The 18,471-nt window shown below is 35.8% G+C and overlaps 3 protein-coding genes across 5 annotated transcripts; 1 reads left to right on the plus strand and 2 right to left on the minus strand.

Annotated features, from left to right (window-relative positions):
- The first annotated feature begins 445 nt into the window (after positions 1 to 445).
- LOC109177770 (serine/threonine-protein kinase sel-5) lies at positions 446 to 2,879 on the plus strand. Of its 3 annotated transcripts, none has more exons than XR_002053633.1 (4): positions 446 to 764; positions 1,079 to 1,200; positions 2,349 to 2,598; positions 2,634 to 2,879. XR_002053633.1 is itself a non-coding variant. In XM_019327224.1 (3 exons), exons 1-3 carry the CDS (start codon positions 515 to 517, stop codon positions 2,514 to 2,516), a joined length of 540 nt encoding a protein of 179 aa, XP_019182769.1. In that variant the 5' UTR covers positions 446 to 514; the 3' UTR covers positions 2,517 to 2,879. The 3 variants fall into 3 exon arrangements, 1 of the variants encoding a protein (XP_019182769.1); XR_002053632.1 differs by having other exon boundaries at positions 2,349 to 2,595; positions 2,630 to 2,879; XM_019327224.1 differs by having other exon boundaries at positions 2,349 to 2,879.
- A 1,234-nt stretch (positions 2,880 to 4,113) lies between these two features.
- Positions 4,114 to 10,120, minus strand: LOC109177767 (3-epi-6-deoxocathasterone 23-monooxygenase). The gene is made up of 9 exons (XM_019327220.1): positions 9,707 to 10,120; positions 7,429 to 7,762; positions 6,884 to 7,033; positions 6,535 to 6,801; positions 5,691 to 5,780; positions 5,523 to 5,601; positions 5,284 to 5,390; positions 5,065 to 5,192; positions 4,114 to 4,475 (listed from the first exon to the last, which is right to left on the minus strand). Exons 1-9 carry the CDS (start codon positions 9,982 to 9,984, stop codon positions 4,373 to 4,375), a joined length of 1,536 nt encoding a protein of 511 aa, XP_019182765.1. The 5' UTR covers positions 9,985 to 10,120; the 3' UTR covers positions 4,114 to 4,372.
- Positions 10,121 to 16,120: 6,000 nt separating this feature from the next.
- LOC109177768 (peroxidase 72-like) lies at positions 16,121 to 17,646 on the minus strand. The gene is made up of 4 exons (XM_019327221.1): positions 17,355 to 17,646; positions 17,041 to 17,232; positions 16,790 to 16,955; positions 16,121 to 16,714 (listed from the first exon to the last, which is right to left on the minus strand). Exons 1-4 carry the CDS (start codon positions 17,580 to 17,582, stop codon positions 16,302 to 16,304), a joined length of 999 nt encoding a protein of 332 aa, XP_019182766.1. The 5' UTR covers positions 17,583 to 17,646; the 3' UTR covers positions 16,121 to 16,301.
- Positions 17,647 to 18,471: the final 825 nt, after the last annotated feature.

Genomic DNA, 18,471 nt, shown 5'->3' on the forward strand with positions numbered 1-18,471 from the left:
AACTGTACATTCATAATTCAATAACTGTAAATTCATAATTTTCGAAGCTCTATGTTCATAATTGTAAGTTCATAATGTCAGAGTTCTATGTTCATAATTTCATAACTGTACATTCATAATTCCATAACTGTACATTCATAATTCCATACTGTATATTCATAATTCCATACCGAACATTTATAATTTTCGAAGCTCTATGTTCATAATTCCATAACTATACATTCATAATTCTATAACTGTACATTCATAATGTCATAACTGTATATTCATAATTTCATAACGAATATGCCGTTAACGGCGTTACGAACAAATTTTTTTTTTTTAATTAAAATAGCGTCGTTTTCACTAAAAACGACGCCGTTTTAGCGCCGTGCGCACCTTGCACGTGCGCATAGCATAATTTGCCACTACAATGAATGGACCTAAACCCAACCCAATTTGACGTTTAGTCTAGTCGTTTACCACCTTGTTTATCTCCGTCCCGCTCCCGTCTCCCCAAATCAGAGAGTAAGCAATGGGTTTCGGAGCCATAAGATCCGTCGCCCGACCCGTTTCCAGAGCCCTATTCTCTTACCGGAATATCTTCGCTGTTTCATCTCCTTCCACCTTTCCCTCCCTGTCGCCGGAGCTCCGGTTGCTCTTCCGCCCTAAGCTGCCATGGATCCCGCCTTCCACCGCCTTCCACAGCTTAACGGACACCCGGTATCCGAAGCGAAGACCAAGCCTCAAGTCCCGGCGTAAAAGGCCAATCCCCAAACCTCCAGGTCTATTTTCATTTTAGCGTCATTTTCCCTCTTGGCCCCTATAATTAGGGTTTTACTTTTAGGGGTTTTACGATTTTTTTTTTGGAAAATGGAAATTTTATGATTTTCTGTTACACTGTTATAAGCATGTAGATATATATTAGTGAAAGAAATGTAAAAGACTATGTGGAAGGATTAAGCATTTGTGATTTCTATATTGCTGAAAAATGGGACCTTTTTAGCTCATGGCTGGAAAATCATGAAAATAATTTGTTTGGATATATTAGAAAGAAAAAATTAAAAATGGTTCATAAGGCCTTATTCTTGGAACGTAGGGCTGTATGTTGTGGCTAAGCGACTGCCCCATGACCCAAAACCTCCAAAGAACCCCAATGAAGGGAGTCTGAAGCGGAGGAATGAGAAGAAGAGAATTAAACAGCGCAAGGCGTTTATTGTGGTATGTTCTTTTGTAATTTTTTTTCCTGGTTTTGTTCTCTGAGCATGATGCGTTTTCTTGACAATTAGACTGTCTTTTAGGATTGTGGCTAAATGAGTACCCTCATAACATATGCACACCCCCCCATAAAGAATGTGCATTACGGAATCAGACATAGAAGTGTTAATTCTGCTTTTCGTTGTTGATTTCTAAGTAAAATGGTTGATGAATTTTGTCAAAGTTGTTTTGAGTGTGATGAGTACCCGATTGTGATTGAGGGCAACTTATGTCGGTAGTTCTTATTTGAGGATATGCATGAATTTTCATATAATGTACTTGTTCTAAGTGATTTATCTTATTTGATCATAAGATTTTAACTTTTAAGTTTTGCTCTTTGAACTAGGATTCTTGTTAACTTTTACCATTAAGTATAACGCAAAAGGAAAACGTGGGCCTGTGAGGCACTCATCGGGTGCTCTGCTTAATACAGATAGAAACTAAATCACTACTGATTCTGTAAAAAGTATGTCTTTCATATGGGCTGGTTTAGGGAATTGTAATATTGTATACTATTGAGTGTATTAAAAGTAGTGATCATATACTGCAGAAAACGACCTGACTTTAAGAAACAATATAGAAATGAATTCAGAATTCAAGAACCAAAATGTGACATTTTGGTATCAAGATTTGACGGAGATACAGATTAGAGCTTATATAAATAGCGGTTGGCTGATAGCTGTTAGCTGATTGGGTTAGTGAGTTTGATTAGTTGATAGTATTGGCTTATTGTAGAAAGATGTTTAGTAAATTAGCTGTTAGCTATAACTGATTATATGCAAAATGACTTTCTCATAAAGCTAATCGAAAAAGCTGCTTTGAGCAGTTTTTTGAATTTTAGCCTTTTGGAGCAATAAACTGTTACAAAAAGTTAATTAACCAAACATTTATTGTTTAACCAAGTCAAACAACTAATAGTGGTCAAACAAGCCAAAATTGGCTGATAAGCTAACTATTTTACCAAACAGGGCCAAAGAATTTTAATGTTTTGTATAACTGCATCCCCTTCCTGTACCAATGTACCATGTCCATTTCTTTCCTAGTTGCACTTGTGTCTTTCTGTTGGAGATCCTATGTTTCCTCTGGATAAAGTTTTGTTCAACGATGTGCAGTCTGAAAAGAAGAAGCGCAAGGCTCTGGTGCAGGAAGCCAAAAAGAAGAAACTAATTAAAAGAGTTGAGCGCAAGATGGCTGCAGTAGCAAGGGAAAGGGCATGGGCCGAACGACTAGCTGAGCTGCAGAAGCTCGAGGAAGAGAAGAAGGCGGTTGTCATGGCTTAACATTCTGTTTACTTGAATCTCGTATGTCAGCCATAATTCTTTTTGCTCTTCTCCGATCAGGGGTTATAGGTCTCGACGTTGTCTCTTTTTTTTTTTTTTCTGGGTCTCGACGGTGTCTTTGTGTTTGCTTCTTTGCAATCTTCCACAGCTCAGTCTGTATGGACTTATGGTCTCCTGGTGTCCTCAACCTTTTGGTTCAATGTCTTTGTTTGTTATTAGAATTATCAAGTGGAAGTATATGCACTGAATTTATACCATGTCAAAACAAGTTCTGCTTAGCTACAGCCAATTGTTATTGTCAGTGGTCCAAGGACCTTGCATTTGCATTGATTGCATTCAGTTAATAAATATTGCTTAGAATTACTCCTAGATTTGTGACCGTAATTGGTAAAGAATCAGATAAATTAATTTGGGTTATTTATAACTGATCGACTCAAATCAAGAAGGTTCAATAAATCAAAGAAGGCCAATAGACGACTCTATGGGAGTTGAACTTGAAAATTTAAAATATTGTAGTTATTAAACTATCTTACCAATTTGGCTGGGGGTGTCTCATACTATACAATATCTTGCCCATGAATGGTGAAATTTTCTCGTCCTCAGAGTCCCTACTTCTCGGCCCAATATGATAGTTGATGGATAAATCAAATTTGCTCAACAATCCATTAAGTAGGAGGAATCCTGACCCAACAAGATTGTTGATGGATAATCAATGATATTCAATGACCCATTAAATGGTAGGAATCCCAGCCCAACAGGATTGTCGATGAATAAATCAAAGTCACCCAACGACCCATTAAATAGGAAAATTAGTGTCTAATGTTCACAAAAAGCGTACTCTCACATTGCGGTTATTAATAATCTATTAAAGAATCAATTAGCTACTCATACAAGCATATTGTACAATATTTACTATTACTTTTGGTCATTATTGGTGGGGTGCGGCGATGCACGTGTGCAAAACATGGGACGGGACCGCCACCACCTTTCAATTTCATATTATCACTCCACAACCACCCTATGTTTTGTCATTCCCATGGGACATAATCGTGACTTTTAGGTAACAAATTAAGAATTAAGGTTGCAATAATGATTTTCTCCACTTGCACAATAGTACTAATCCAAATCCTGGCCCCCTCATAAAGCATAAAGCAAGACTAATACACTTGAACCAACTTTTAACCTCTCCAATCCTTTATCTTATCAAATTCCCCTTTTAATGGCTGTTAATTAGTGACCCAACGTTTAGTGCATGAAAGTAACTTTAAGAAAAGTAATTTAGCGTATATGACTCATGATAACTTTCCTAGGTTGTCCCTTCACTCTGTCCGCATGGGTAGCTCAACTGGTTATAAAAGTGAAAGTTTGGAAGAATGACTAAAGATCGAGTCAGTTAAGTTACATCCTTCCAAATGTTCTCAAACTTTTCAGATTTTTTCAATCAAAACACTCATGTCAATACCCCAACTCTCCACCAAGTGGAGTTGAAATAACTCAAACTAACAACCTAACTTCCCACAATCTTGTATGTAGGTGATATATGACTATATCAATATGTTTATGTATGTATATCAATCATGACTAAAACGGCAAATAATTCAAGTAAAATTTAACTTATCAATTGAATTAAAAAAAAAAAAAAAAAAAGCATTTATACTCAAAACTATTCAAGACCATACAATCGTTTCCCTGGTTGAATCTACAGACTGGCCTGGGCCTCATCGCCATAAAATTACAACGTTTCCAGTTGGCATATGAGTTGCAGTGCGAGTGTTTGAAGGAAGAAATGGCGACATAAATACTGAGGTAGTCTGTAAAAGGTGGAAAAATAATGGGACAAATTTGTTTGGTCTGAACTAGAGAAGATGCTCCACGGCCAAGGGCGTGATGGTGATGGGCAGCTTCCGCCTCATTTTCACCGTTGGGAAATACACTATTTCGTCCTCCTCCGCCACCCACCTGTCCACCACAACATCACCCTCCTTAGTCCCCATTATTGCTCAATAATTAATTTACTATTGCTACCAATAATATCAAAAACAAACTCACAAAGTGTACTATTAGCACCGGTAGTAATAGTATCCGATACAACTAAGTATACCCTATTCAGCTGTATCAGGTACTATTTTTCATTCTTTTTTTAATAATGAGAGAAATCCAAACCACGGGGTATATCCTGCCTTGTGATTTTACCCGACAAAAAATCACAATGAGGTAAATCAACCTCGGTTACTCATAGTTGAGTGAGTGACGAGAGAAACCCGAGCCTACTACCTGAAGGTATGCACGAGGTAAATCACATCTTGTGACCTTAACTGGCAGAGGATCACAATGAAGTAAATCAGTCTAGATTGACATAGCTGACTGACTCAAATAAAAAAAGGGTCAATAGACTGCTTCCTTAGGTAGTTGAACTTGTAACTTTGTAGTTATTAAATTAACAGTCTGACCAATTTTGATAGGGTTTTTTCCAACTTTTTGATTTTGACATGGTAAAATGAGTAGTATGAAAAAGATTTGTCTAACATCACTCTTTAAAATAATATACCTATAGGTTGTAACGAAGTGATGCAGGAAAATTGCGATTTCAAGCCTGGAGAGTTCTAGACCAGGACACAACCTTTGCCCACCACCGAATGGTGTAAACTTGCTGCTGTTTATGTTAATTCCAGGTTTCTGTCCAATAATAAATATTTTTGTCACACATTAAATTAATTAACTGAATTAATCGAAATATAATAATTTTCTTATAATCAGGAGAACACACCTCCCATCTCCAAGGATCAAACTCGTACGGGTTTTCATAGTTTTCCTCGTCCATGTGCACTGACGTCAAGGATGCCAAGACACACCACCCTTTTGGTATCAAATGTCCTGTAACACCAAAACATTTAAAAAAAAATTATTTTGTTTATTTACTGTTTTTGAATTATTACCCGGAAAATAAAGTTGATTTGATTTTCTGGCTTCATTACAATTCACATGCTAATAGGGGAGGAATCAGACCTTTGATTTTGACATCTTTCTGTGCTTTCCTCCACACTGCATTTATAATATTTGCTATCCTTAGGGTCTCGCTAATCACCTAACATTTTCATTCATTTCCCAATCAGTTCGAACTTTTAGTCAAAACTAAAAAAGACAGATATAATATTTACGAGTATAGTAATATACATTTTGGGTGAATGAGAGTGACATGTAATCGGTCCAAATGTATTCTTCCCCGGAATTCAACTTTCGCATACGTAATTTCATGTTCTCCTCCTGCAACAAGAAAATTAATCTTTTATATATTAGAAAAAAAAATAATCCTACAAAACATGTCTGTTGATTTTAGAATGACAAATTATGAACAAGAACATAGGATCGGGCCGTAATGTGTAACTCATTGGGGTTTAATGAGTGACTGTGATTTATCCCTTCTGTCGGACTAAAATGTGAAGGGCGGAGCAAGAGAGACTCTACCAAATGGGAATCACGGGTTTGATCCCCAGTGAAGATGGTTTAACTCTGTGCTTCATTGGATTAAGAAAGTAGTTATAAACAGATACTACATTGTAATAGAGTCAGCCTGAGTAATAATTTTTTAAAAAATGTGAAAATTTTGGGAAAAATAATGCAAAAGGAATAAAGGCGGTGACAAGAGGGAGGGACAAAGCAGTAAAAGTAGAGGGCGTCAATGGCAGAAAGTTGTCCAATCGAAAACGTACGGCGACGACACATCCCACACTCCTTACACCCACGTGGATGCCCCACGTGCGGTCGTGCAGACAGTGACGTGAAAAGTCAAATGGAAATATTAAATTAAAAACATTTTTTAATAAAAAATACGGGTACTGCACAATCATACGAGTGACGTTTTTTCCTCTGCCGTGTCCCCACTGCACTCTCGTGGGCGTCAGTCTGATCCCAGCCGTTGATTTCCGCCCGCCCATTCCCATCCGTCCGTTTATTACACCCACTAAAATTAATTAAAAAGCTGAAAATTATATAAATTAATGAAAATAGGAATGCATACCACTAACTGGGCTAGCGTCACGGGGTTGTCACTTAAGAATTTGACAACTAACGTCATCGCCGTCGGAAGCGTCTCCTCGCCGGGAATCATCATCTCTATGAGGTTGCTGGTGATGAAATCCAACGGTAGCCGTTGCCTCGTCCCGTCCGATTCTCCCGTGTCACGTAACAACACATCAATTGCGTCAATTGGATCGTCTCTTTTCTCTATCTCCTTCTTCCTCTCTTCCACCATCTTCCCAACCATTTTCAACAATTTCCCCTTTGCCTATAATTTATATTTTTATCTTTAAAATATTAATAAAAAGTACGAATTATTATATAATTAAATAAAAAGTGACATGGCATACCTTAAGGGACTTATACAACGTTGTTCCAGGGAATTTAACAGGAAAACAGATCAACCCCTTCATGAATTCTTCAAATTCTCTCTTCATGAAATCCAAATCTTGACCTGGCTCAACACTCAACAGCACTTTGACTAGAACTTCGAACGCAATCTTAAGGTATCCAAAAAGAATAAAAAAAAAATTATTACACGGTACAACATTATTTTTGCATATATAACAGTACATACAATATTCATCCACCAAACATATCTTCAGAATAATTTCATTACAATCTTTGTTGGGCACTTGGGCTCCCCACATGATTAATATCCTTACATATAAATGTCAAATCAAATAATTGCTGTAATACTAATAATTAAGTCTTTATAACTTATCATTCATTTTTAAACTCACCCCTATTTGCACCATAAAATTATTTAAAAAAAAAAAGAATCTATCATTATTTAAAAAGAAAATTGTCCCCAAAAAAGGTGGGGTCCACAACTAGGAATTGTAAATAAATGCATGCATGTGGGTGGATATAAACAGAGGGTATGGATAAGGACCTGTTTGGCATGATCTTGGAGGTAAATAACGAGGCCGTTGTTTTTATCCGCCCAAGCCGACAGCGAGCGGCGGACAGAGTTCTGAATGTGGGCGGTGAGACGGGCTTTGTGCAGCGGCGATTTCAAGAAGGTTCCGATGAGCGCGTGTACTCTCTTGTGCAGAGATCCGTTCATCTGCAGAATTGAATTCTTGCCAAACAGTTCCGTCACTGATTTCGGATAGGAAGGCACGAATATGTTGCCGTGGTTCAGTAACACAACCTTGTTCACCTCCGGGTCGGTTGATACTATGATTGGTTTCCCCAACAAGTGTGTCTTGAACACCTTCCCATACCTTTTCACCCATCAACACACAATCCCACACACATTAATTCATTTGCATCACTATATATATATATATATATATATATATATATATATATATATATATATATATATATATATATATATAAAGACTTATTGAGAACATTATCAAACAGAACTTATAACTTATTAGTAGTTTAAAATAAACTATAAATTCTTAAATAAGCTCGGCCTGTTGAGCATATAACCATTAATGTGCAATTCAACTATAAGCTTAGATTTTTAGTTGGAATAGAGTGCTTCAATTTAATATTATAACTAATCCAAAGGTACGTGAGGAGACGTGTTGAACATATAGTTATTAATGTGCAATCTAACTTTCAGAAATGTGTAAATCTAGTTAATTTGGGATATAAGGCTGGGGATGTGAGGTTTTTCTGGTTGGGGAAGTGAGTAGGATAATAGGGTACAGGGGCTAGAATAGTAGAGTGGGGGGGAGTGGCAGCTTTTATAATTAGTAAAATGAATGCTGCTTTGTTGCAAAATCTTTTCTTGTTTTTGATGAAGGGAAAGGGAAGCTGCTGCTGGGTGCAGTAATAATGTAGCCATCTATTGGTAAAGCAAAAGGGGAGGGTACAATGCTTCCATGGAAAAAGATGTTTCCTTTTTGCAGTCAGAGCATCATCCTTCTAATGCTCATTTTAAGTACTCCCCCTCTCTTTTAAGTCAAACCCTCTTTCATCCTACTCTCATTCCATTTAAACCCCCATCTTTCTCTCTCCACAATCATAATTCTTCTAATTACAAATCATAAATTTGATTCTTGTTAATATTCTTTTCGATTCAAAGTATCACATAAAAAGACACAAAATCTTTTTGATACAATTTACCTTTTCTCATGTGATTTGTATCCTATTACATAAGAATTTACCCATTGCATATCTTCCTCTAATGAATGCGAATTTCTCTCATAAAAAAAAAATTCATATTCTTAGCTATTATAGAAAATATTTTAAAGTTCCTTCTAAAGAGCCAAATTCGGGTCATGTTTTACTCGCTAATGTAATGAAAAAGAAATAAAAAATTATTTAAAGAATCAAGGCTGATAATATAGTCCTAAATTATTTTAGGGTACTACACAAAATTCCTCACTAATTTGATGTTTTACATTATTTTTGTCCCACTATATTTTCTTTTCATTATTTTAATACTTAATCTAACCAAATATTTAGCCTAATTAGATATTTTCATAATTATAGACTATATAAATAAAAATTGTTATAATAATAAAAAAAATCATGACAATAAGCTTTTGGTTTATATTACATAACATTTTGTTGTTAGACATTTTTAAACCCGTAAAATACTTAGACTAATTCCCGTTGTATCGGGTTGCTCAATTCAGGGGCAAAGTGCTCGAATTTTGACATTAAGATTTGTGTCACGGGAACAAAACTTTAGGAGTTAGAATGTGATTAGTTTAATAATAAAAACAAAACATATGAGACCAAACCATGTCACACGTGAGATTGTTAGATGCAACGGTGAAAAAAAAAAAAAAAGAATTATAAAATTGTGAGTGGATATCACCAAACTAAAGGTCGACAAATAATTTTTGGAGTTAACGGAGTTATTCATAAGGTGGTGTCGGCAATAATAGAAAGAAGACATGAGAACTGCTAGTTGTGGAATTTAATTAACATGATTAATCCCACATCTCTATCAAGATTAATACATTATTATTCGTAAAGCTAAATTATTATATTATATTATATTATATTATATTTTCAATTTAATAACTAATATAATTTATTAAATATATAAATTAGAATATTTTAAAAATGAAGTCAATAAGGATTAAGGAGTGAAATTTCCTGGAGAATTTAAAATATTTGTGTTTAAAAAAAATAAGAAAATTAAGGAGAAATGGAGAGAGAGAGAGAGAGAGAGAGAAAAGGAAAGGCCGTTTACTCACAGAGACTTGCGTTTCTCCATGAACGAGACGGGGCGGGAGGTGTAGCCGCTAGCTATGAAATCGAGCGTTTCGCCTAACAGCGGCCAGCCGGAGCTTCCTCTCGGAACTCTGCCGTCAATTTCTCCGTCATCGTTATCCGGTTTTCTCGTCTCCTTCCGCCGCGCAACCACCAACCAAACGCCGGCTGCGGCAACCATAACGGCCGTCGCGATCACGATAGCCAAGTCCAAACCGCTTCCGGTCGCCGCCGCCGCCGATTCCCATGTCTTCTCCTCCATCTCTTCTCGATTTTCTCGTCTTCGATCTAATCCAAAACCACATACGTTCTCAGTAGTCCGATATTATATAGATATACTGAGTGTATGTATATATGTATGAGTGAGTACATGCAGTGGTCTCTTCTATCTCTATATATTTATATATATATATAACGGCGGGGAGGCGGGGATAGTGGGGTGGTAGGTGGCGGGGGGGGGGGGGTGAATATTTGATTGGGATACGAACACCATAAATGAAAGGCCATTTTTGCTTCAACAGCGGTAGGGAAAAAATTCTTTGGTGGGCCGAATGAGACCTTTACTAAGACAAAATAGTAAGAAAAAAATAAAGAACAAAAAAAAGGCAATTGATTTTATAGTAAATAATTATTGAGATATTATTACATATTTACATATACCATATCAGTCAATCATATTTAAATATTTAAGGGAAAATGGCACTTTTTACCCCTGAGTTATATACTTATAGCACTTTTTCTCCCTCAATTATTTAGGTAAGCACATTAGCCCCCTCAATTATTCTAAAAGTGGTGCTTTTTCCCCCTGATATATTAAATTGACATTTATACCCTTAAAGTAAACATTTTATTTATTTTACTACACCAACAAATTATTGCGTATACGTAGGGATGACCACTGTTCGATTTGAATTGAACCGGATACTAAAGCAATCGAATTAATAGTTTACGGTTATAATTCAGATCTAGAACCCAATATTTAAATGTCAATTTATTAAAATTATGTATCAAAAAATTGAATCTTGAACCGTGAACCGGCGGTTCCGGATCTGATTCGTGGTTTTGAACCGTCTTTATTTTAAAATTTTATTTTTTATTTTAAAATAGTCTAAATTCAACAATAAATGTATTTTATTTTTTTTCGGAACATGAACCGTCCGTTCCGGTTCACGATTTTAATAAACTCTAAATATCGAATTTCGATTCTAAATTGTAATTGGAATATTTCGGTTTGGTTGCTATAGTGTTTGTTTAGTTTGAACCAAATTATGGTCATAATTTGTTGGAGAAAAAAATAAATTAAATATTTAGTTTAAGGGTAAATATGTCCATTTAACATTTCAGGGGGAAAAACAGTCACTTCAATAATTTAGGGGGAAAAAATGCTATAGGTATATAACTCAGGGGGAAAAAGTGCCATTTTCCCAATATTTAATTGATTTTTGCAAAGTTGTAATCAATTTTAAATTTGGAATATCTCTAAAACTATAGACATAAAATTAATCAAGAGTAAATACTCAGAATGGTCCTTCGACTATAGCTAAATTCACAAATTGGTCATTGACTTTCAATTTCAACCAATTAAGTCCTTAACTTTGCAATTTTAGCACAATTTGGTCATCTGTCTATGTGACCGTTTGTTAACTGTGATTTTTGAGGATATATATGTAATTTCATGGTCCATCGTCGGGTTTTTAAGGTTCCGGTTGCATTTCAGACCGCACTGTTACATTTGAATCCACTACCGAAAGCAATCTACCAAATTCGGTCGCCTTTCTTCATCCTCCCTTTGGATTCAATGTAATTGAGTTCGTACCAGAGCGAAGAAGACGACGTGTTTCCGAACCGATGCAATGTCATTCTGGAGGCCTCCACGTGCTCCGATGAGAGCTAAAGGTTCTTCTGAAGATCGTCGATCACGGTCAATGGTCAAATAGATGGAGGACCAAATCGTGTCAAAATAAAAACACCCTTTTGAATTTGGAAGATTTTGCAATAATGGTAATCAATTTTTGCGCAGCACATAAATTGTAATTAATTTTAAATTTAAAAAAACTACATTTAAATATTATTTTTTGGATACTTCAGCAATGGTATCTTCCCGTCCTCAAATTGACCCAATTTTTGCTAAGTAATACTCACACTTACTCCCCTCATTTAAGATATGGGAAATTTTTATAACCTGATAGTGGTAAAAATTTTGCGAGAATGTATACTCTTACTGGATATCGTCTTAAAAATTGGGCTAGAGGAGTGTAAAATAAAAATTTGGTCAAGCACAAACCATGCAAAGTATTTAAGAGCTAATAACTTCAACAAATTGATTAGGAAACATCATTGGAACAAAGTACAAACAAAGAGCAATTTAAGTAATTCACAAACGTAAGGAATGGAACATGGACTCATAATCTTACTATCACTTACTCTTCCATAGATGTTAATGGAAAGCTAGGGATTGGGGATCATGTAGTGGATTAGCAAGAGTCATGGGAGATGCAACAATGGTGTTAATGTTATTATCATAGCAAAATGATTAGACTTGAAAAGTAAAAGCAAAATGATTATCATACCTCTTTGCACGCCAAAGATTCTGCCATTAGAGGGGAAAAACAGTCCGGGAGATTGCTGTTGAAAGCCGCCGTGTAGCTTCCATTCGTGTCGAATAAAACAGCTACTACCGTGGTTTTGTTGGTCGAAGGATGAAAGTCAGCGTCGAAGAAGCATTTCCGCATGGGGACAATAGCGCGACCTAGGCAAGACTCCTCCGGAATCATCTGCGGGCTGCTTCGCGAGTGGACGGAACGCCATGCATATAGTGCGGCAGTGGCAGTCGCAACAAGCTTCTTTGGCGACAGGAGGAAAGCATCCCAAATTGCGCCGTTTCTCGCCTTCCAAATGTAATATAATAGGGCAGCTGTCAACATGATGTCATCGATGTCTAAAATATTTAAAGCTTCATTAAACCAAACGTGAAAAATATTTGCAACAATATTGGAGATTGGAAGGTGGGATTCACACCATATGGAATTAGCAAAATCACACATAGGCTCTGTTTGGCAAACCTAGCTGAAAAGCTATAAGCTAGGAGCTGAAAGCTGAAAAGGAGAAAGCTGAAAAGCTATAAGCTCGGAGCTGAAAACTGAAGAGCTGTTAAGCTAGCTGTTATGATTGAAAGTGTTTGGTAATATTAGCTTTTTGATAAGCTGATAAATGTAAAAAGACTAAAAAGGACATCTTTATAAAATTTAAATTAGTTTGTTTACATATTAAAATTTAATATTTTGAAATAAAATTATTAGCATAATCATGATCTAGCATCTCATAATGAAGTAGCAATATTGTTACAAATGTCATAATAATAATAATAATAATAATAATAATAATAATAATAATAATAATAATAATAATAATAATAATAGTAATAATTATAATAATAATAATAAGGAATAAGGTTCAAATTGGCCACTAAACGTAACCTGAAAATGCAATTAGGCCACTAAGCAATTAGGCCACTGAACACTCCAAAAATGTGAAATTTCACCTGATAGCAGGTTACCCTCAATTTTAGCAGGTTATCTGCTTACGTGGCAGCTGAGTTGGCATTTTTAATAAATTTTAATTAATTTTTAATAATTTTTAATAATAACTTTTTATTAATTTTTTTTTTTAAAAATAAAAACGACTTTATTTTATTTTTTATTTAATTTTTTCCAATTTTTTTATAAAAGTTATTATTAAAATTAATTATTAAAAATTATTTAAAAATGCCAACTAAGCTGCCACGTAAGCAGGTAACCTGCTAAAATTGATGATAACCTGCTATCCGGTAAAATTGCATACGTTTGGAGAGTTCAGTGGCCTAATTGCACATTTTTTGAGAGTTCAATGGCCTAATTGCACTTTTTTTTTTTTTCGTTCAGTGGCCCAATTGCATTTTCAGGTTACGTTCAGTGGTCAATTTGAACCTTATTCCTAATAATAATAATATTTGCGGTAAAAGTTGCGGATAAAGAAAAAGAGAAAATAGTTTTAATTGGGAAGGGTAAATTATGTCATTTCTTTAAAATAATAAGGATAAAGATGGGAAAAAAGTTAGGAAGCTAGGAGCTTATTTTGAAACGCTACCTAAGGTAGCGTTCCAAAATAAGCTCTTATTTTAAGCTATGAGCTTATTTTGGGAGCATTACCAAACAGAGCTTATAGCTTATTAGTAGCTTAAAATAAGCTATAAGCTCCTAAATAAGCTTTGCCATACAGAGCCAATATTAAAGCATGCATGGTATCTTCATGGTAGAGACCACACATGGCACATGTTGGATCAACTTTCACCCTCTTTAAAAGCAAGTTCTTGATTGTGGGAAGAATATCATTTAAGGCTCTCCATAGAAAGGTATTCCATTTGGGGGAATTTTAGCTTCCAGAAAGAGAGTCACTTATTAAAGGTGCCCCATTATCAACATAATTTCCAACGATGAAAATATAATCTAACCTAATATAACTAGATTCTAAGTAGAGAGAAGTTGGGGAGTGGAAATCTAAAAGTTACCCTCAAAATAAGAGTCCATCCCCTTTTGTAACGGTTGAAATCGCACCTTATTATAACGGTTCCATGATCAACGTCATATCGTGACGACTTACCAAAATTTTTGATTTTTGAGCTATTCTTCATCTACTAGATGTTTGAACTAGATTTTGTGATCTTCATGAAAATTGTATATCTCTGAAATAGCTTTCGGATACTGTTAAAAATTAAAATTAATACGTATAAATCGCCTAAATGACACACATGAATCAAATAAGTACATATATAGCTTCAAATTAGCAAAAATATCATATGAATTTAATGTCAAATATACACAAAAGAAATATAGTAAGAATCCACACTCAAACAGAATTCCACATTCAGCAGAGACATTAATTTCTGAAGTCAGTAAAATTCAAACTACAAAGCATTAAACATACAATGAAAATTACAACATCCAAATTACAATGCATCAGGAACTACTTAGATTTCAATATACTAATGTCCATTCAATGTCATTAATAAGCCAACACTAACTGATAGAACTGTCTATCAATTAGTCAAAGGCAGAAATGTCTATGAACTAAAATAGGGCTTATAGAACTGTCAACTGTGCACCTTGGAGCACAGAATTATAGTACTTCTTCAGTTATACTATGTCTTACAGGTTAGACTGTTTGCTGTTAATTATGACACCTACTATTCATCTGGAGATATACAGTGGATTCATCTTCATTTCTGCCAAGAGCAAATAGCATAGTTTCCATTTTTGTGCAAAACAAGAAGTCAGAATCCTGGCAAAGAGAACAGATCATGACTGGAAATGGGAAGGACTGGAATCAGTTTCATGAGAACTTAAAGCTTTAGAGTAAAAAAGATTCTTCCTTATTAGTCATCTTGAAGAATACTTGAGAATGTTTCAGCACAAAAAGGTTCAAATTCATGGAAACCATTGCAGAATGAGCTGAACTTAGTTATATCAAGTATTGCTTGTTTCAAAGAGTGAAGCTTTACGGCAATCCAACCAAGTTGGTTAGATTGTTAGCTTGATAACCATAAAGTTATAAATCTGACTCCTTGTAGTAGGTGTCTGTTAGATAGTTGATACATATTTCGTGATTTACGTTCTCTAACGCCCTTGGGCTGGGGCTCTGGAGACTTAAAGATTAGTCTAGTGTAAGTTGAGAAACCTAATGTATAATAAAACAAAGTTACAAATTTGGCTTCCAGTAGGAGTGGTCTATTGGTTTTCTTAGTTTGAGCAGATCAGCTATGTATAACCTCTATTGGTTTACCACCTTGTGGTCTTTTGTCGGCTAAGGTAACAAGACGGAGTTTTCCCGTGCACACTCTCGAGTAATGGTTGCAGGTTTCCGTACTTGATTTTGGTGTGTGAACTTCAACACCATCACTGATTCTCGGATTGCGCTTCCCACTGTGATCAACCTTATGTGGATAGACAGATTAATAAATGAGACATGGTACAACTAACACAAGCTGAATAGTGAAAGCTTCAGAGTCATAACACTGGCCTGTACTTCTGCAGAAAGGTGAAAGCTTCAATCTGTTCTTCAAGCCTATTTCATTAGAAAGATGCATGATCAACATATAGTTCCAATGGGGCATGTGGTTTCTCTCCCGTGCTGTATGCAAATGAGAGTCCTATATCATATCCAAGAACTGTTTTTATAGGGTTATATGTTTCTCAACTTATCCATGTGATAGTGTACTTGTTAGGGTGACTAGTTTGTGAAAATAAAGATGTCATCTTTTTATATACCCAGATATTACATATATGCTTGTTCGGGTAGATCAGTTGGTTTTTGAGTGACAAACTGTGGGCAACGACACAAGGGGTGTGGGGCCTTAAATAAGCTTTGAAAGTGGAAATTTATGTAATACTTTATGTATATTCAAACACAAACCGATCAAAAAATGAGGAAATACAGACACTCAATAGCTGGAAATTTGGAAAAAGAAGACAATACATGACAATCAAGACACAAATTAAAATATTATTCTTTCTGTTGCCTCTCTGGGGGTTTATATTATTAGTATTAAGAGTTGATTTTCCTGCAATTCTTCCTGATTTCTCCCTTGGAGCCAGTGAGAGGTGAAATGTTGGCCATCTTGATCATGGACGAGACGAAATGTTGAAGGAAAAGCTCATTGTTCTCTGCATATGCTTTCACCAGCTGCAATGATGCTTCACTCTTGGTGGTCAGAACTTGGTCTGAGTTGAGAAGTCCCTTGTTTGCCAACAAGAGCTTGAAGTAGCTGTTGTCGAACTTTGTCGGGCTCACAAAGTCCAAGAAAAACAGGTTCTGATCGCCACCGGATCTCGGGCACCTGTTGCGCAGCTGAGCAGCATAGTACTGATCCAAGGTAGTGTCTGGTTTGCTGTTTCCAGATTGGTTGTAAAGCCTCTGTCTGAAGCTGGTACATCTTGAATTCCCAATTGTGTGGCTCCCTGCCACCAAAATACATAATTCTTAGCATTTAACCAAAAGTCTGTGTTCACAAAACTTAGTAAATATATATTTACCAGATAATGCCACAAGATCAACAAGATCAAGGCCCTGGCGCTTGAACTTGGTAAGAATGGTTTGGAAGGTGTTGTTTGGTGCAGGGATGTTGTTGTTGGAGCCACTCAGGCTGGCACTCCTGGAGTCTTTCCTTCCTAATGGAACTTCCCAGAATGGTCCGCCACTCTGTTTATAGTAACAACATATCATTCAATTTGGTATCAGAGCAATCTATATGTAATCTGGTAGAAACAGAGGTGGTAGTTTTTACCAGATGTGTAGAATCCCGGGCAGCAAGCTGCAGAATGTCAGCGCAAGAAACCGTGTGAGGGCACTCCTTCTCCAAGGCAGCTTTGATATCGTCAATTACATTAAACCCACGAGCAGATTTTCTGTTGGGGTTAGAATTCTTCTCGCTGGTTATGCCATTACCGCTGTCTAGAAGCAGAGATGCATCACACCCCTAATACACCACACATGCATGTTATAATTAGTCCATGCAGAATTGTTTTTTGACAAGATTTGAACTCGTAACATAAAGTAAGGCCCCTCGAGACCGTACAGAATAAAGTTTTTGACAAGTACCTGGACAAAACAGTCATGAAATGAGAGCCTGAGCAAAGAAGCAGCCATTCTTGCTTCTTTAGCGACGGCCTTGGCAACCTCAGACCAGACAATCTCTTGCACTCGTGGGCACGACTTCTCGTAATACTGTGGATACAGGCTACCACCATAGCCATTGTGACCGAGGGAAAGCGGTGCAAAAGCAAGAAGAGTAATGGCCATGAAGAAACACCTGATTGACACAGCCATTGTTGCCAAACTTAAGAAGCTGTTATACTCTCTGGAAAGTACTGAAAAGCAATGGCTAGCTCTGATGAATATGTGGGATTGGGTGTGGGTATATATAGAGTCTAATAAGTGGAAGAAGACTTGCACAGATACATCAATGGAGTTTTGGAGTTGGTGTGGAAAAGTAGTATTCAATTGCCCCATGAAATTAACAAGTGATGGAGTCAATCAACCCAGAGTTTTTAATTAGGCATGATTAGTCAATAGAGGATTTGGTTTAATATAATGCAATACAGATGGTTGATCATGACTCTGTACAATCCAATTCGGTGGTTACAAGAATTTCAACGTTTTCTAGTACAATGTTACATTATTGAAAGGACTGTGCACATTCTCGAGTGGTGTCTGCAAGTTTTTCTCGTCACTCAAAAGAGAGGAATACACCCACATGTATTCCTATCGGATTATTAGATACTAAATGAACATTGATGAATTCTCAATTGAAGTAAAATATTTAAAGGTGTTAATTTAAATGAAAGGGTTTGACAGGTTTAATTATAAGAGCAACTCCATTAAGAGTTTTTTTTTTTTAGGTTCAAATTGGCCACTGAACGTAACCTAAAAATGTAATTAGGCCACTGAACGAAAAAAAAAAATGCAATTAGGCCACTGAACACTCCAAAAATGTGCAATTTCACCTGATAGCAGGTTACCCTCAATTTTAGCAGGTTATCTGCTTACGTAGCAGCTGAGTTGGCATTTTTAATAAATTTTAATTAATTTTTAATAAATTTTAATAATAAATTTTTATTAAAAAAAATTTAAAAAATAAAAACGACTTTATTTTATTTTTTATTTAATTTTTTCCAATTTTTTATAAAATTTATTATTAAAATTAATTATTAAAAAT

This window comes from Ipomoea nil, unplaced genomic scaffold, assembly GCF_001879475.1.
Source record: "Ipomoea nil cultivar Tokyo-kokei standard unplaced genomic scaffold, Asagao_1.1 scaffold0805, whole genome shotgun sequence".
Classification (NCBI taxonomy): Eukaryota; Viridiplantae; Streptophyta; class Magnoliopsida; order Solanales; family Convolvulaceae; genus Ipomoea; species Ipomoea nil.

Bases quoted from the DNA above. Each gene is read 5' to 3' on its own strand.
- LOC109177767 (XM_019327220.1), bottom strand. From the start codon at position 9,984: ATGGAGGAGAAGACATGGGAATCGGCGGCGGCGGCGACCGGAAGCGGT. The intron at 6,802-6,883 runs GTATGCCATGTC...TATAAATTATAG, and splicing joins CGTTGTATAAGTCCCTTAAG to GCAAAGGGGAAATTGTTGAA. The intron at 5,602-5,690 runs GTATATTACTAT...TGAAAATGTTAG, and splicing joins CACTCTCATTCACCCAAAAT to GTGATTAGCGAGACCCTAAG.
- LOC109177770 (XM_019327224.1), top strand. From the start codon at position 515: ATGGGTTTCGGAGCCATAAGATCCGTCGCCCGACCCGTTTCCAGAGCC. The intron at 765-1,078 runs GTCTATTTTCAT...CTTGGAACGTAG, and splicing joins GCCAATCCCCAAACCTCCAG to GGCTGTATGTTGTGGCTAAG. The intron at 1,201-2,348 runs GTATGTTCTTTT...AACGATGTGCAG, and splicing joins AGCGCAAGGCGTTTATTGTG to TCTGAAAAGAAGAAGCGCAA.
- LOC109177768 (XM_019327221.1), bottom strand. From the start codon at position 17,582: ATGGCTGTGTCAATCAGGTGTTTCTTCATGGCCATTACTCTTCTTGCT. The intron at 16,956-17,040 runs GTAAAAACTACC...TACTATAAACAG, and splicing joins CCCGGGATTCTACACATCTG to AGTGGCGGACCATTCTGGGA. The intron at 16,715-16,789 runs GTAAATATATAT...TTTTGGTGGCAG, and splicing joins TGATCTTGTGGCATTATCTG to GGAGCCACACAATTGGGAAT.